Raw genomic sequence first — 16,419 nt, forward strand, 5'->3', positions numbered from 1 at the left:
TCCTGCTCTTTTCCCCTCACGTTTTCTCACCCTTTTCCCCTCACATTTTCCTGCCCTTTACCCCTCACATTTTCCCGCACTTTTCCTTGGTTTTCCTGCCCTTTTTCCCTCACGTTTTCCTACCTTTTTCCCCTCACGTTTTCTTGCCATTTCCCCCCTCACGTTTTCCCGCCATTTCCCCCCTCACGTTTTCCCGCTCTTTTCCCCTCACCTTTTCCCGCCCTTTTCCCCTCATGTTTTCCTGCCCCTTTCCCCTCACATTTTCTACTTTTTTCCCTAATTTTTCCCACCCTTCCCCCTCATGTTTTCCTGCCTTTCTCCCCTCACATTTTCATGCCATTTCCCTTCTATTTTCCCACTTTTCCCCTCACATTTCCCCACCTTTTTCCTCTCACATTTTTCCACCTTTCCCCTCACATCTTCCCACCATTTTCCATCCACTTTTTGCCCTGATTTTTGTCCCCTTTCCCAGCTGTTTCTGTCCCTTCCTGATGTCATTTTCTGTCCCCTTTTCACCTCCAATCTGTCACTTCTTCCAGCATATCCTCTTCCCTCTTTTCTGCTCCCTTTCCCATCTATTTTTGCTCTCCATTTCTTGTCACCTCTTCCAGCCTTTCCTGTCACATTTTCCCACTAATTTCTGTCCCCTCACCCCTCTCTTTCCTGCTCCATTTTCCCTCTTTTTTGCCTGCTCTTACCCACCTTTCCTTTAAGGTTTTCTCCCCATTTTCCCTCCTGCATTCTCTAATTTTCAGTTCCCTTTTCCCCCTTCTCTGTTGCTGTTCTCATCTCCTCTCCCCCCTTCCTTCATCCCCACACCCCTCAAGCCCTGTCCCTTCATCCCCTCACCCCTCAGAATGTCCTCTGTCCCCTCAGGCCGTGTCCCCCTGTCCCCTCACCCCTCAGGATGTCCCCCATCCCCTCACCCCTCAGGATGTCTCCTCACCCCTTTAGGCCGTGTTCCCCCCATCCCCTCACCCCCCAGGCCATGTCCCCTCATCCCCTCAGGCCATGTCACCCCATCCCCTCACCCCCCAGGCCATGTCCCCCTATCCCCTCACCCCTCAGGCTGTGTCCCCTCACCCCTCAGGCTATGTCCCCCCATCCCCTCACCCGTCAGGTTGTGTTCCCCCGTTCTCTCACCCCTCAGGCTGTGTCCCCCCTGTCCCCTCACTCCTCAGGATGTCCCCTGTCCCCTCAGGCCGTGTCCCCCCTGTCCCCTCACCCCTCAGGATGTCCCCTGTCCCTTCAGGCCATGTGCCCCCATCCCCTCACCCCTCAGGCCGTGTTCCCCTGTCCTCTCACCCCTCAGGCTGTCCCCCCATCCCCTCACCCCTCAGGCTGTGTCCCTGTCCCCTCACCCCTCAGGATGCCCCCTCACCCCTCAGGCCGTGTCCCCTCATCCCCTCAGGCCATGTTCCCCCATCCCTTCACCCGTCAGGTTGTGTTCCCCCATTCTCTCACCCCTCAGGCCGTGTTCCCCCTGTCCCCTCACCCCTCAGGCCGTGTCCCCCTGTCCCCTCACCCCTCAGGCCGTGTCCCCTGGCCCCCCAGTCCCCCCGAAGTCAGGACTCTCCCCGGGGTCTCAGTGTTTATTGTCAGCCCTCGGGCTCGGGCCCCTCGGGGCGCGCGGGGCGCGGCACAGAACGGTGCCGGGTAGCGGATGAACAGCCAGTCCTCCTCCTTCTTGAGCCAGCGCAGCAGCTTGGTCAGCACGGCGATGGCGCCCGCCTTCGTCACCAGCGGGCTGAAGCAGCTGTACAGCTCGAACTTGCTGGTCACCTGTGGGAACCCAGGCCTGTCAACTGTGGGATCTATTGATAGTATTGATGGTGTAAATCCTGTTAATTTTGGGATCTACTGATGGCACTGCCAGTGAGCATCCCATTAATTGTGCGATCTACTGATGGCACTGACACTAAACGTCCTGTTAGTTTTGGGATCTATTGATGGTGCTGCCAGTGACCATCCCATTAACTGTGGGATCTATTGATAGCATTGCCAGTGAAAATCCTGTTAACTGTGGGACCTACTGATGGCACTGTCAGTGAGCATCTCTTTAATTGTGGAATCTACTGATGGCACTGACACTGAAAATCCTGTTAACTGTAGGATTTACAGACAATACCACCAGGGAACATCCCATTAACTATGGGATGTACTGATGGCACTGCCAGTGAGCATCCCGTTAACTGTAGGATTTACTGACAACACCGCCAGTGAGAATCCCATTAACTGTGGCACCTACTGATGACACCACACCCCATTAACTGTGGGACTCCCTGATGACACCACATCGCACTAACTGTGGGACCTACTGACAGCACTGACACCGAGCATCTCATTAACTGCAAGATCTACCAACAGCACCACCAGCCAGTGACCCCCACTAACTCTGGCATCTTCTCACAACAGCACAAACAGGTGCTGCTGCCTCTGGGCCCTGCTGAGGGCTCCTTCCCCGCTGCTCACCCAGGCCAGCAGCGTTTCCTTCTCAGCCACGTGGTAGAGCAGGCGCAGGGGCCGGTGCGGGCTGTGCACCCGGCTGTGCAGGTAGTGGTACAGGTCGAAGAGCCGGTGCTGCTCCTCCTCGCTGGTGTAGGGCTCCTCCAGCTCGGGGCTGTGGCCAGTGAGGGAGGGGGGACATGAGCATGAGGTGAAGGTCAGGAACACTCCCACCCCCCAATTCTGGGATGTCCCCTCCATTCCCTCCTCCTTGCTGGGCTCCTCCAGCTCGGAGCTGTGGCCAGTGAGGGAGGGGGGACATGAGCATGAGGTGAAGGTCAGACACACACACCCCCCCAATTTTTGCGTGTCCCCCCCCTGTCCCCGCACCTGGTGAACTGCGGCAGCTGCTGCATCTCCTCCGGCCCCTCCAAGGGTTTGTAGAGAAAGTGCCGGAGCTCGGGGGCGCCGGGCCGGGACGGGCCGTACCCCGCTCCCCCTCGCACGGCCGCCGCCAGCTCGGCCAGCCAGCCCTGCGCCCGCAGCGTGTCCTCCAGCTGCCTCCTGCACGCGGCCGCCGCATAGAACCCCTCTCGCTCCGTGGACAGCAGGATCAGCGTCACACCCTCCTCTTCCTCCTCGCCCAGCCGCGCCGCGTACGCATAGAAATACCCATCGGGGTTGAAACGTGGCAAGCACACGGGGGTCCACACCTCGCCCGCCCCCGCGCCCGCGCCGCCGCCCAGCAGGTTGAGCAGCAGGTGCAGGTCGCTGGCGCAGAGCCGCCCGCCCTCGGCCAGCGCCCGCTGCCGCGCCGCCGTCACCAGGCGGCCCCGGGCGGCCAGCACGGCCAGGGCGGGCGCGGGGCGGGCGGCGGCGGCGGCGCGGCGCAGCGCCCCGGACACGGCGCGGCGGAGCCCCCCGGGCAGGGGCAGGCAGCGAGCGGCCCCCAGCAGCAGCCGCCCGTCGGCCGCGGCCCCGCAGAGCAGCCGGTCCAGCACGGCCTCGGCGCCCGCCAGCAGCCGGCGCAGGTCGAAGCCGCGGCGTCGGGCGAAGACTCGGGCGATGCCCCCGCGGGTCAGCAGCGACAGGATCTGCTCGTGAACGAAGGCCAGCTCCCGCCGCAGCTGCGCCGCCGACTGCCGTGTGCGGGACACCGACACCAGCAGCAGCGGGCCCCGCTGCTCGAACACCAGCGTGCGGTCCTCTGCGGGGGAGAGAGGGGACACGGCGGTCACACGGGGCAGGGGGGACACGGAGGGTACCTGGACAGGTGTGATTTTGGGGTGTGCTGTTTTTGGAGAGTGGCTGTAGCAAGGCAGGGTTTTAGGGTGGTGGGAGGACCCAGGAAGGGCTTTGGGGGAAGAGAGTTTTGGGGGGCTGGTTGTACCTGGGCAGGCTGATTTGGTAGATTCACCTGTACCTGGGAGAGCTGGTTTTGGAGTTGGGATGTTGTGTTTGGAGCAGGGATTGCTGTACCTGGGGGCTGTTTCAGGGCTACCTGGGGACATGGGGCTGGGCAGGTTTGGGGTTACCCACAGGTGAGTCTGTGTAAATTTGGGTGTCCCATGTCCACCCCCCGCTGTCCCCGTACCGGAGCAGATGGCCCGGATGGCGTTGCCGCCGCTCTGGATGAAGGACACGAGGGCCATCATGACACCCATGGTGGCTGCCAGCGCCTCCTCGTTGCCGTGCCGGGAGTAGATCGGCTTCCCCGCCTCGCTGAGCACGAACACGTGTTTGCGCCGCGCCCGCCAGCCCGCGGCCGCCACGTCCTCGTCCGCACCGCGCCGCCCGCCCGGGGCCGATGTGGCCGCTGCTGCCGTCACCGCCGCTGTCACCTCCTCCTCTTCCTCACCGGGGTTACACACTGGGGATGTCACTGCTGCCGTCACCTCCTCCTCTTCCTCCTCATGGTGACACCCTGGGGATGTCACTGCTGCTGTCACCTCCTCCTCTCCCTCCTCATGGTGACACTCTGAGGATGTCACTGCTGCCGTCACCTCTTCCTCACTGGGGTGACACCCTGGGGATGTCACCGCTGTTGTCACCTCCTCTTCATCCCCCACAGGAGGACGTGCTGGTGACATTGCTGCCACGGTCATCTCCTCCTCACTGGGTCGAATGCCCAGGGATGTCACTGCTGCTGTCCCCGCTGTTGTCACCTCCTCCTCCTCACCCCCAAGTGGGGGACACCCCAGGGATGTCCCTGCTATGGTCACCTTCTCCTCCTCACCAGGATGACAGCCCTGGGACATTGTGGCTGCTTCTGCTGTCACTGCTGCCACCACATCCTCATCCCTGCCACACGGCTCTCCTTGGGATGTCATGGCCACTGCCACCTCCTCCTCACTGGGGTGGCACCTCAGGGACACTGTGGCTGTCACCACTGCTGCCACCTCCTTGTCTTCCTCCTCCTCATTCCCAGCAGGGTGATACACGGATGATGTCATGGCCGCCGCTGCTGTCACATCTTCCTCCTCATCGTCCCCGCTGTGGTGACAGCTCGGGGACGCCGTGTCCACTGTCCGGGCTGGCTCCATCTCTGCCTCACCTGTGACCAGCAGGGGGCGCCGGGGCGGTGCCTGCACACCTGGACAGCCCCACCCTGCCCCACCCTGCCCACACCAAGGGTGGGGTCAGGGCTCCTGGGCACCTGTGGGGGAGGTGGGGTGGGGTCACTGGGGGCGTGGCTCCACAGACCACACCCCACCCCTTATCCACACCTTGTGGCCACACCTCCAGCCCCACCCAGTCCTGGTGGTCTTTGCATAGGCCACGCCCATTGGTATCAAGCCACGCCCCCACAGAGCCTCGCTCCGGAACACCCCACACGTGCCACCCAGGCCACGCCCCTAAAACTAAACCACGCCCACACCGGCGTTAAGCCCCGCCCCAAAGAACTTTAGCCCCGCCCCGGGAGCCCCGGGCAACCCCGCCCCCTCACAAAGCCCCGCCTTTCGGCGAGATCGCCCCCGGGCCGCCCCCTCCCCACTCGGCCCCGCCCCCGCTCAGGCCCCGCCCCCAGCCGTGCCCACCCCCGCTGGCCCCGCCCCCGCGCTGTCCCCGCCCCGCGCGCGCTCACCGGCCGCGCTCCCGCTCCCGCCGCCACCGCCGCTTCCGGGGCTGCCGCGCCGCGCGCCCCGTGACGTCACCGCGCCGCCGCATCCACCAATCACCGCGCGGCGCGGGGGAAGGGGGCGCGGCCGCCGCGCGCCGACCAATCAGCGGGCGCGGGGCGGGGCCTAAAGAGTGACGTCTCTTTTGGCGGGTTCTCCCGCTCCGCCCCCTTCCCTCATGACTCCCCGTGACGTCACACGGCGGCGGGGCCAGAACGGAGCCTCGTGCCGAGGGGCGGGACCAGAGCGATCCCTATAGCGGCTATAGGTGCCTGGCCCCGCCCCCCAGGGCCATAGGGGACCCCTCAATGTGTGGGGCACCCCTGTGACCCCCCCCGGCACGGCCCCATCGCGGCTTCTGCGCGGCCCGGGTGAGCCCCAGGAGCCACAGACACACGAGGGAGATTCTAGGGCACCCCAAAAACTCTATAGGAATCCCCCAAGAGCTCTAAGGCACCCCAAAAATTCTATAGGAACCGCCGAAGAGCTTCAGGGGACCCATGCAGGGACTGTAGGGTCCATTAGGACACCCAAAATCTCTACAGAGGCTCTGGAGGGTCTATAGAGCCCCCCCAGACTTGCTGTAGGGGCAGGAGGGACCCCAAGGAGCCCTAAAGAGCCCCCAGACAGCCCCTGCAGTGTCCATAGGGTCCCCCAGGAGCCCCCCCAAAGCCCCACAGGGAATTCCCAGCGCAGCTTTAGGGTCCAGCCCAGGGGCGGGGCTCCACCCAGGGGCGGGGCTCGGGGGGCACTGAAAACCCCCCAGGTCCCCTCAGTGCCCCACACACCTGAGACACCCCCCCGAGACCCCCATGGCACCTCCACCGCCCCCCGGCCACCTCAGCCTGGCCCGCGGGGTTCAGGTGAGGGGGGACCCCGGTTCTGGGGGGAGCTCGGGGGGCCGCGAGCATCCGGGGCGGGGTGGGCGCCCGAGGGCGGCCGCGGCACTTCCTGCCCCCGGAAAGGGGAAGTGAAAGAAGGGACCCGGACGGTCGAGGGGGGACCCCAAGAGCTCGGGGAGCCCTGAGAGCTTGGGGGGACGCGGGAGTTCCGGCCGCCCCCGTTTGGGGGGCTGCAGGTGACCCCCCCGTGCTTCCCCAGCCCCCCCTGTACCAGGACGCCGTGGCCCGCCGGGCTCTGCGGCCCGCGCTGCTCAGGTGAGTGCTCGCAGCGGGGACAGGTGACAGGGACAGCGGGGACAGGTGACCCGGACAGGTGTCCCCTCCCTCCCCTGCCCTCCATCCAGGAGCGTTTCGGTGCCGGCCGAGCCCCCCGCGCCCCCCGCCATGGACGTCACCTACGCCGTGGTCAACAAGCCCCGCCGGGGGGGCGGGGCCGCAGGGAGAGGCCCCTCCCCTCTGGGAAGAGACCACGCCCCCTTCGCACGAGACTCCGCCCCCTCGGGCACGTGCTCGCTGCCGGGCAGCCCCGTGCGCCGCCCCTCCCCCAGCCCGGCAGGTGAGTTGGGGGGGGGGTCGGGGGGGTTTGGGGGGCTCAAGGATCGATAATTCTGACCCTGGTGCCCCCCCCCCAGGCTCCCCCAGACCCTCGGATGGCGCCTATGAGGTTGTGACCCCCCCTGTGGACACCGGCAGTGGGCCCTGTCTGGGTGAGCATAGGGGGGTCTTGGGGGGGGGGGGGTCTCGGTCTCTGGGAAGGGTTTGGGGGGGTTTAGGGGGGACATCAATGTCCAGCCCCCCATCACTGACCCCCTGCTCCTCCCCTCAGGGTTTAACTTCCGCATTGGGAAGCCCAAGGGCCCGCGGGACCCCCCGGCCGAGTGGTCCCGGGTGTGAGGGGGGTCCGGATCCCTGGGCTCCCCCCCACCAGAGAAGGGGCCGCAGCAGAACCCGGCTGATCCTTACAGAACCCAATATAAACAAAAATGATTTATTATCACAAATAAAAACTGATTGTGAGAAACCCAGCCGTGTCTGGGCCAGTCCAGAGGGGAGTCGGCTGCCGAGGTGCTCTCAGGTGTGCAGGTGGGGCGCACCCGGGGGGTCCTGGGGGGCTCAGGTGGCGCTGAGCAGGCGGCGCTTGGGGGCCGTGGCCGTGTACGGGTGCCAGCGCCACTCCACGTCGGCCGCGTCCCCCTGCTCCAGGGTGCCCAGGCGGATCAGGTAGGCTGGGGGGGACACGAGGAGGGGTTGGTGGGACATTTGGGGACACATGGGGGCATTTTTTGGGGACAGCAGGGGACACTCACGCCTCAGCTGGAAGCGGGGTCCCACCTCCTCCAGCTCCACCGTCCGCCCCCGGCGCCGGTACACGTGGTTCCTGTGGGGTTGCGGGGGGGTCAGAGGGGTTTGGGGGAGGGGGGGTCTGTCCGTGTCCCTGTGTCCCCACGTGTCACCCACCGCACTAAAATGACGTCATCCTCGTTGGCGAAGGTCACCACGCGGCGGCTGTCGGGACGGGGGACGGGGAACAGGTGCTTCAGGATGGTCCCGACCTAGAGGGGACAGGGATGGGGACAGGGATGGGGACAGGGATGGGGTCACCCCACCCCTGAGACCTCCCGTGCTCCTCCCCAGTTGTCCCCATTTCTGCCCTTGGTACCCCCCATATCCCCTCGCATCCCCCCAGGTGTGTGTCCCCCTTTCCCCCTCCTGTCCCCCTGGCCGTACCCTTTTTCCCAGCGTGGAATCCAGGCGCAGCAGCAGCAGGTGGGGGGCGGCCAGCGGGGCCCCCCCGAGCCCCCCGACCTCCTGGCGCAACACGGCCCCGCTCAGGGTGAAGTGGGCAGTGGGGCCGTGGGGCAGGTGGGACACGGTCAGCCCGTCTGGGGGGGTGGAGCTTGATTAGGACACACCCCCAAACAGGCCACACCCCATTGAAATTAGCCCCACCCACTCCCCTTGTCCCTCAGATTAGCCCCACCCACTCCCTTGTCCCTCAGGTTTTAGCTTTGATATTTTTAAGGCTTTAGGTTTTGTATTTTTCAGAGTTTGCGCTGTTTTAGGGTGTGGGTCTGAGCTTCATATTAAGTATTGGTGAGCTCTGCACAGACTAGGACATAAAACAATTCCTTCTCTAGCTGGGGAGCAAGGATAAATGATCTAGGCACAAGAACATAAACGATTTGGAGTGAAAAAAAAAAAAAAAGAAAGAAACATCGAACTCCATAACCTAAAGCTGTAATTGGACAATTAACTCCGACATACAAATGGAGCAGAACTTATGAAAATGAGAGACCCCGTGACCAGTCGTCCATTTTGTTTCACCTTGGGTTCATTTAGTGACCATTTTGGGTCATCTTGGGTACATTTTGTGACCATTTGGTTCCATCTTGGGTACATTTTGTGACCTTTTGGATCCATCTTGGGTTCATTCTGTGACCATTTTGGTTCACGTTGGGCGCAGCCCCGGCTGGGCTCTTGTGCTGCCCAAGGTGGAGCCATTGAGAACACCTTTTTAATAAATCCCCACTTTCTCAATTAACTCTGCCTATCTCTATTCTATCTCAGCTTTCCCAAGGCACCCCCTCAGTCCCTCCCCTCCCCTCAGAGACCCCCAAAGGTGCCCCCAGCCCCACGTTTGGCACTGACCAGGCCGCCCGCGGGTCTCGTGCAGCACCAGCAGGTCGGTGACGCCCGCAGCCCGGCACGCCGCCACCAGAGCGCCCAGCTCGGCACGGCCCCGGTTCATGCGGCGAGCCCCGGGCAGCAGCAGGCACAGCTCCTGGGGACAAGGACATGGGGACACCGGGGAGGGGTCAGGGACAGCCCTGCCACGCCCTGTTTGCGTCACCCCTTCACCCAGCGTGCCCCCGCTTGGGCCACTACAGCGTCAACAGGTGCCCCAAATCACCTCCCCTATGTGCACAAAATTGCCTCCCGTGTCCCCAAACCACCCTCCCTGTGTCCCCCAAATTGCCTCCCCTGTGTCCCCAAATCACCTCCCTTGTATCCCCTAAATCCCCCCCCCAAATAATTTCTCCCTTGTGTCCCCCAAACTGCCTCCCCTGTGTCCCCAAACCACCCTCATGTGTCCCCCAAATCACCTCCCCCCTGTCCACCAAACCACCGCCCGTGTCTCCCAAATTACCTCCTCCATGTCCCCGAAGTCACCCCTGTGTGTCCCCCAAATCACCCCCGTGTCCCCTAAATTATCCCCTACCATGTCCCCCAAATCACCCCCTTGTGTCCCCCAAACCACCCCCCTGTGTCCCCCAAATCACCTCCCCTCATGTCCCCCAAATCACCCGCCTTGTGTCCTCCAAATTACCTCCCTTGTATCCCCCAAATCATCCCCGACCTGTGTCCCCAAAATCACCCCCACCACGCCCACCAAATCATCCCATGTCCCCCAAATTGCCTCTCCCATGTCACCCAAGTCACCTCCCCCGTGTCCACCAAACCACCTCCCTTGTGTCCCCCAAATTGCCTCCCCTGTGTCCCCAAACCACCCTCCTTATGGCCCCCAAATCATCCCCCAAATCACTCCACTGTGTCCCCCAAATTCCCTCCCCTGTGTCCCCAAATCACCTCCCTTGTATCCCCTAAATCCCCACCATGTTCCCCAAATCACCTCCCTTGTGTCCTTCAAATGACCCCCCTTGTGTCCCCAAATCACCCCCCCGTCCCCCAAATCACCCCCTTGTGTCCCCACAACCCCTCCTGTGTCCCCCAAGTCACCCCCCACCCCGTGTGCTCCAAATTACGTCTCCCATGCCCCCAAATCACCCCCCTTGTCCCCCCCCAAATCACGTCCTCCATGTCACCCTCCATGTCCCCTAAGTCACCCCCCATGTCCCCCAAATCACCCCTTCCATGTCCCCAATTCTGTGTCCTCCCCTGTCCCCCCAGCACACGGTGACAATGGCACACCCATCCTGTGGCTCCGCCCCTTCACCATTTGAGGATTACAATGAGCCACACCCACTTTCAGGCCACACCCACAGACTCCTCCCACTCCCATCAGTTTCATTGCCCAGCATTGGCTCAGCCCCCCCAAAGGGGCGGGGCCAAGCAAGCCCCACTCATTCCCAAGCCACACCCACCCTTGTTCGAGGCCACACCCCCATGGGAGCAGCCACAGGGGGTGGGGTCAGAGTGCTAAGACTGGGCCACACCCACCTGAGAGCCCCACCCAGCTTTAGCCACACCCACCCAGACCACACCCACCTGAAAGCCCCACCCAGCTTTAGCCACACCCACCCAGACCACACCCACCTCAGAGCCCCACCCAGCTTTAGCCACACCCACCCAGACCACACCCACTCACAGCCCCACCCAGCTTTAGCCACACCCACCCAGACCACACCCACTCACAGCCCCACCCAGCTTTAGCCACACCCACCCAGACCACACCCACCTCAGAGCCCCACCCAGCTTTAGCCACACCCACCCAGACCACACCCACCTCAGAGCCCCACCCAGCTTTAGCCACACCCACCCAGACCACACCCACCTCAGAGCCCCACCCAGCTTTAGCCACACCCCAAACATCATACCAACTCTAGAGCCCCACCCATCTTGGGCCACACCCTAACCCAGCCACACCCATCCAGAGCCACACCCACCCCAGACCACACCCACATATGGCCACGCCCACCTTGGCAAAGAGCCGTAGGCGGGCGCTGGGGTCACGTGATGTCGTCACCATCACCTTGGGGGGCTCCAGCCCCGCCCACCTGTACTCGTCATCCTGACTGTCACCTGTCTCTGGGGGCGGGGCTTTTGTCAGACCACGCCCCCTGCACTCCCAGCCCCGCCCACTGCAGCCACACCCACCCCAGGGTCATTGGGGTCAACCCAGTGATGGTTCTGAGGGGATTTTGGGGGTTTAATTCCTATTTTTGGGGTTTAACTCCCATTTTGGGGAATTCACGGCTCACTGTAGGGAGAACAAGGCCCACATTTAGGGTGCACCCCAGACTATGGGTGTTGGTGCAACCCCAAACTTATTCTGGGGTGAATTTAATCTTATTTGGGGAATTTTAAAACCCAGAGAATTTGGGGAAATTCCTGAAACTGGAGGCAGGTTTTTTTAAAGTCTTTTTTGGGGCTGGCTCCCTCCTGTCCCTGGATTCCCTTTTCATTATTTAAGAGTCTTACCCGTCCCCGACCCCTGGGTTTGGAAATTCCAACCTCTCCCAGTTTGAGGGTCCCTTTCCCCACCTTTCCTCCTGATTTGGGTGTCCCTCTCACCACCCTCCCCCCCGATTTGGGGGTCCCTCTCCCCACCCTCTCCCTCTGGTTCAGAGGTCTCTCTCCCCCGATTTAGGGTTCCCTCTACCCTGATTTTGGGGTCCCTCCCACCCCAATTTGGGGGTGGTCCCTCTCCTCACCCTCCCACCCCGATTTGGGGGTCTCTCTCCCCCGATGTGGGGGTCCCTCTCACCCCCCGGTGCCTGGAAGTCGAACTCGAGCTCCTTCTGCAGGGCCAGCGCCTCGCGCCGCAGCTCCGTGGGCAGCAGCCGATTCTCTGGGGGGTGAGGAGAGAAACGGAGGGGCTTAGACAGGACCCCCAACCCTCCCCGATGCAATACCCCAGCCCCAAATACACCCCTGGGCCCGCAGCACCCCCATCTCATCTCTTTAACACCCCCAAACATCCCCCAACCCCTTTAAACTCCTCTCGACCCCCCAAATTCTCCTCAACTCCTCCAAATCCACTTTGCCGCCCCCAACCCCCTTTTCACACACCCGGAATCTCTTCTAACACCCCTTAACTCCTCCCAAAGCCCCCCAAATTTCTCCCAGACCCTTTTTTCCCCCTCTAAGCCCCTCTTTCCCCCCTCCCCGTGCTCCGGTACCATCCAGCGCCCGCTTCAGGCTCTCCCTGCGCTCCCGCTGCCGCTGCTGCTGCTGCTCCTTGGCCCGGCGCTGCAGGTACTCCCGGCGCTCCCGGGCCTGGCGACGCAGCTGCGACACGGGGACAGACACGGGGACACAATCAGGTGACACCGGTGGCACACTCAGGTGACACACGGGGGGATGAGGGGGAGCCCAGTGAGGGGGACATGGAGGGATGAGAGGATGGGGGGCGCTGAGGGGGCGGCATGGAGGAATGGGGGACAGCGGGGACATCAGGGGACAGCGGGGACATCGAGGGACAGCGGACACACAGTGAGGGACGCGTGAGGGGGGATATGGGCAGGCTGGGCAGGGGGGAGGGCCCGCTGTGGGGGCATGGAAATGAGAGGATGGGGGACACGGAGGGGAAGTTTGGGACGTCATGTGGGACACGAGAGGGACGGGGGGACACGGAGGGGACACGGGACCACCGACCCAACCCCCGGCCCCTCACCATGGTCGCGACTGCTCCGCTCCGCGCTGCTCCTCACACGCCGACACTTCCCAGCACTGCCGCCTCTCATTGGCCGAGCGCACGCGGACCAATGGAATCGCGCGGTGCTGCCGGAAAGGGGAGGAAACGCTGCGCCCTCACTCAAGATGGCGGCCGGGCCGGCGTCACTCCGCTGAGCTGCCGGCCCTCATGCCGGCCCCGCCCCCCGTGCTGCTGCGTGCGCTGATTGGTCGAGAGGTGCCGGGGCGGGCTGCGATTGGACGAGGCGGGGCCGGGCCTGAGGCCGCGGTGAGGGCGGCGATGGACGGTGAGGGAGGGCCGGGGCCTCCGGGGGTCCCGGGGGTGTTTTTAGAGCTCTCCGGGGATTTTGGGGGGCTTCCAGAAGACCGGGAACGTTTTGGGGTCGTTTTGGGGATCTCAGGAGCCCGAGGGTTTTTTGAGCGCGTTTCCGGGGGTGCTTTGATGGAGTCTCTGAGAGCCCGGAGGTGTCTGGGGGGACCCCGGGACACGGGTGACACCGTGGGGACACGGGTGACACCGTGGGGACACGGGGCCGCTCCCTGGGCGGGAGGGGCGGTTTTGGTGGGTCTGGGGGAGCCCCTGGGGTCCCCCCGGGTGTTGTTTGGGGTCCTGAGCCGTGTCCCCCCCACCCCAGGGTCGCTGTCGCTGTCCCTGGACGAGGCCGCGCTGGAGGTGATGGAGGCGCTGGAGCTGCTGCAGCAGCGGCGGGAGCAGCTGGAGCAGCACCTGCGGCAGGTGAGGGGACACAATGGGGACAGTGGTGACACAGAGGGGACACAATGGGGGCACAAAGGGGACACGCCACTCCTCGTGGGGACACCTGTGAGGAGGTGCCACTTACCACAAGGACACACCTGGTGGGTGTCACCCGCTACAGGGATGTGCCAACCCCATGGGGACACAGCTGGGGACTGTCCCCTGTTGTGGGGATGTGGCTGAGGACACACCAACCATCATGGGACATGCTGGGGGGATGTGCCACCCACTGTGGGGACACAAAGGGACACGACATAGTGTCCCTTGTGTCCCCACAGGTGACTGTCCCTAATGCCGTGTCCCTGTGGCCCCAGAGTTGGTGTCCCTCTGTCCCCTTCAATGTCCCCCTGTGTCCCTGCAGGGGTGGCTGTCCCCGTGCTGTGTCCCCAATGTCCCCGATGTCCCCGCAGGGGTGGCTGTGTCCCCACTGTCCCCACAGAGGTGGCTGTCCCTGTGCTGTGTCCCCGATGTCCCCGCAGGGGTGGCTGTCCCTGTGCTGTATCCCCAATGTCCCCGATGTCCCCGCAGGGGTGGCTGTGTCCCCACTGTCCCCACAGAGGTGGCTGTCCCTGTGCTGTGTCCCCAATGTCCCCACAGAGGTGGCTGTCCCTGTGCTGTGTCCCCAATGTCCCCGCAGGGGTGGCTGTCCCCGTGCTGTGTCCCCACTGTCCCCGATGTCCCCACAGGGGTGGCTGTGTCCCCAATGTCCCCACAGGGGTGGCTGTCCCTGTGCTGTGTCCCCAATGTCCCCACAGGGGTGGCTGTGTCCCCACTGTCCCCAATGTCCCCACAGGGGTGGCTGTCCCTTGCTCAGGCCCGTTACTCCCTGGGATGTCACCGCGTCTCGTCCCTGCAGTACGGGGCCACCATGGTGCCACGGGTCCGTGTGTGCCACAGGTGGGGGACAGGGACACTGGGGACACTGGGGACACTCAATGGGGGGTGGCAGGGACACAGGAAAGGACATGAGAACATTTGGGACACACTGAGGGGGGTGGCAGGGACGCTGGGGGGGACACTGGGACATTGGGGACATTCATTGGGGTGACAGGGACACTGGAGAGGACACTGGGGACACTCAGTGGGGGCAGCAGGGACACTTTGGGGGGGACATGAGAACATTGGGGACACACTGAGGGGGGTGGCAGTGACACAGGGAGGGACATGGGGATGGGGACATCAGGGACCCAACCTCAGTTTGGGGAGGTGACACAGGGGTGACATCAATGTCCCCAATGTGGGGGGAGGTTTAGGAGTTCTGGGGGCTGCTGGGACGTCCCTGTGGTGGCCAAGTGACACCAGGGCACGGTGGTGACGCTGTCCCCACTGTGTCACCCGCAGGCAGGACCCTGAGGGACGCCCCCACTTTGAGGAGGTGCCCGGAACAGGGGGGGACCCCGAGGACCCCGACCCCCAGCAGGTTGGGGGTGACGGTGAGGAGGGGTTGGGGTCCCTTGGGGGGGTGTGGGGGTCCCCAAGAGGTCCTCAGTGCATGTTGGGGACAGACTGGGGGGTCTGGGGATGTCACCTATGGGTGCTGGGGGGGCAAGGGAGGAACTGGGGGGGAATTTGGGGTGCTGGGGGGTTCTAAAGGGGTCCTTTGGATATTTGGGGGTCCCTCAGTTGTTTTTTGGGGGGAGTCTCTGACGTTTCTCTCTCCCCCAGGGCTGCGGCAGCGCCGGGGAGCCCCTGAAAAAGGGGGGACCCCCAGCCGGCCCCCCCCAGACCCCCTGGGCTGGTTTGGGGTCCTGGTGCCCCCCAGTCTGCGGCAGGCCCAGGGAAGCTTCCAGAAGGGTGAGGAACTGGGGGGACTGGGAGGAACTGGGGGGAACTGGGGGGGACTGGGAAGGAACTTGGGGGGTCCCCAAAAACATGGGGGGTCCCCAAAAACCACCAAATGTCCCCAAACCCAGAGGGGCCCAAGAATGGGGGGAAAACCCCAAATCTGGGGTGTCCCCAAACCTGGGGAGGGCCTAAAGGTCGTGGCCCCCATGACCCCCTCGGTCCCCCCCGTGTCCCCCTGTCCCCAGGGGTGACGCTGGCCGTGGAGGTGGCCGAGCTCCAGGCCACCATGGAGGCTGCGGCCGCCCGGTACCGGCAGCTCCTGCGGCAGAAATGTCACCTGGATGGGGACAATAGGGACAGCGGGGACAGCCAGAGCTCCACGGGAAGCCCTGGGGACAGCGAGGACACCGAGGGTGACACAGCGACCTCAGTGACTGCGTGACACGAGGACACGTCTGCAGGTGCCACACGGGGACGCACGGGAGCGCAGGTGACACTGTGAGCCACAGGGACACAGGTGACACAGGGCTGTGCTGACCTTTCACAGGTGACACAGCTGACACCGGTGACACTGAGGACAGCAGCACCAAGTCCCCAAGGCCTGTGGGTGACACTGAGGTGACACCGAGCCCCACACGTGACTGAGGGGGGTTCCCCCATGTCCCCACCCCAATAAAGCCACCCTGGTGCCACCACAGGGTCATTTGTCACCAGTGTCTGGTGCCAGCTCTGTCAGTGCCACCAATGCCATCATGGAGTAATTTGTCACTGCTGTCACATGCTGGCCATGCCAGTGGCAGTGTTCAGTTGTCACTGCTGTCACATGCCAGCCACAGGAGTGCCACCGTAGGGTCAATTGTCACCGCTGTCACATGCCAGCCACAGGAGTGCCACCATAGGGTCAATTGTCACCGCTGTCAAGTGCTGGCCATGCTGGTGGCACTGCGGGATCATTTGTCACCGCTGTCACATGCCAGCCACGGCAGTGCCACCATAGGGTCAATTGTCACTGCTGTCGCGTGCTGGCCATGCTGGT

At 63.5% G+C, this 16,419-nt stretch overlaps 4 protein-coding genes across 4 annotated transcripts; 2 read left to right on the top strand and 2 right to left on the bottom strand.

The window, feature by feature from the left end:
• Positions 1–1,598: 1,598 nt before the first annotated feature.
• On the bottom strand, positions 1,599–5,582 carry LOC134433816 (vacuolar fusion protein MON1 homolog B-like). The gene is given in 6 exon segments (XM_063182525.1): positions 1,599–1,634; positions 1,636–1,782; positions 2,473–2,620; positions 2,836–3,652; positions 4,040–5,101; positions 5,531–5,582. Coding segments are annotated over 5 exon segments (2,097 nt in total). The 5' UTR covers positions 4,989–5,101; positions 5,531–5,582.
• Positions 5,583–6,285: 703 nt separating this feature from the next.
• On the top strand, positions 6,286–7,487 carry LOC134433812 (tyrosine-protein phosphatase non-receptor type 18-like). Its single transcript, XM_063182518.1, has 5 exons — positions 6,286–6,427; positions 6,666–6,721; positions 6,811–7,022; positions 7,099–7,173; positions 7,293–7,487. Exons 1-5 carry the CDS (start codon positions 6,377–6,379, stop codon positions 7,358–7,360), a joined length of 462 nt encoding a protein of 153 aa, XP_063038588.1. The 5' UTR covers positions 6,286–6,376; the 3' UTR covers positions 7,361–7,487.
• On the bottom strand, positions 7,441–12,947 carry LOC134433811 (U3 small nucleolar ribonucleoprotein protein IMP4-like). Its single transcript, XM_063182517.1, has 9 exons — positions 12,822–12,947; positions 12,328–12,436; positions 11,913–11,996; positions 11,124–11,233; positions 9,116–9,248; positions 8,195–8,349; positions 7,925–8,019; positions 7,774–7,844; positions 7,441–7,692 (listed from the first exon to the last, which is right to left on the bottom strand). Exons 1-9 carry the CDS (start codon positions 12,822–12,824, stop codon positions 7,580–7,582), a joined length of 873 nt encoding a protein of 290 aa, XP_063038587.1. The 5' UTR covers positions 12,825–12,947; the 3' UTR covers positions 7,441–7,579.
• A 20-nt stretch (positions 12,948–12,967) lies between these two features.
• On the top strand, positions 12,968–16,133 carry LOC134433813 (coiled-coil domain-containing protein 115-like). Its single transcript, XM_063182519.1, is given in 8 exon segments — positions 12,968–13,027; positions 13,029–13,128; positions 13,477–13,577; positions 14,392–14,495; positions 14,940–15,031; positions 15,264–15,392; positions 15,629–15,844; positions 15,931–16,133. Coding segments are annotated over 7 exon segments (783 nt in total). The 3' UTR covers positions 15,826–15,844; positions 15,931–16,133.
• The last annotated feature ends 286 nt before the right edge of the window (positions 16,134–16,419 follow it).

This window comes from Melospiza melodia, unplaced genomic scaffold, assembly GCF_035770615.1.
Source record: "Melospiza melodia melodia isolate bMelMel2 unplaced genomic scaffold, bMelMel2.pri scaffold_269, whole genome shotgun sequence".
NCBI classification, from domain to species: Eukaryota; Metazoa; Chordata; class Aves; order Passeriformes; family Passerellidae; genus Melospiza; species Melospiza melodia.

Excerpts from the sequence above, each read along its gene's own strand:
- LOC134433811 (XM_063182517.1), bottom strand. Across the intron at positions 11,997-12,327 it reads CCTGAAGCGGGCGCTGGATG|AGAATCGGCTGCTGCCCACG; the intron begins GTACCGGAGCAC and ends CTCACCCCCCAG. Across the intron at positions 8,350-9,115 it reads CGAGACCCGCGGGCGGCCTG|ACGGGCTGACCGTGTCCCAC; the intron begins GTCAGTGCCAAA and ends CCACCCCCCCAG.
- LOC134433812 (XM_063182518.1), top strand. The coding sequence starts at position 6,377 with ATGGCACCTCCACCGCCCCCCGGCCACCTCAGCCTGGCCCGCGGGGTT. Across the intron at positions 6,428-6,665 it reads GCCTGGCCCGCGGGGTTCAG|CCCCCCCTGTACCAGGACGC; the intron begins GTGAGGGGGGAC and ends GTGCTTCCCCAG. Across the intron at positions 6,722-6,810 it reads CTGCGGCCCGCGCTGCTCAG|GAGCGTTTCGGTGCCGGCCG; the intron begins GTGAGTGCTCGC and ends CCCTCCATCCAG.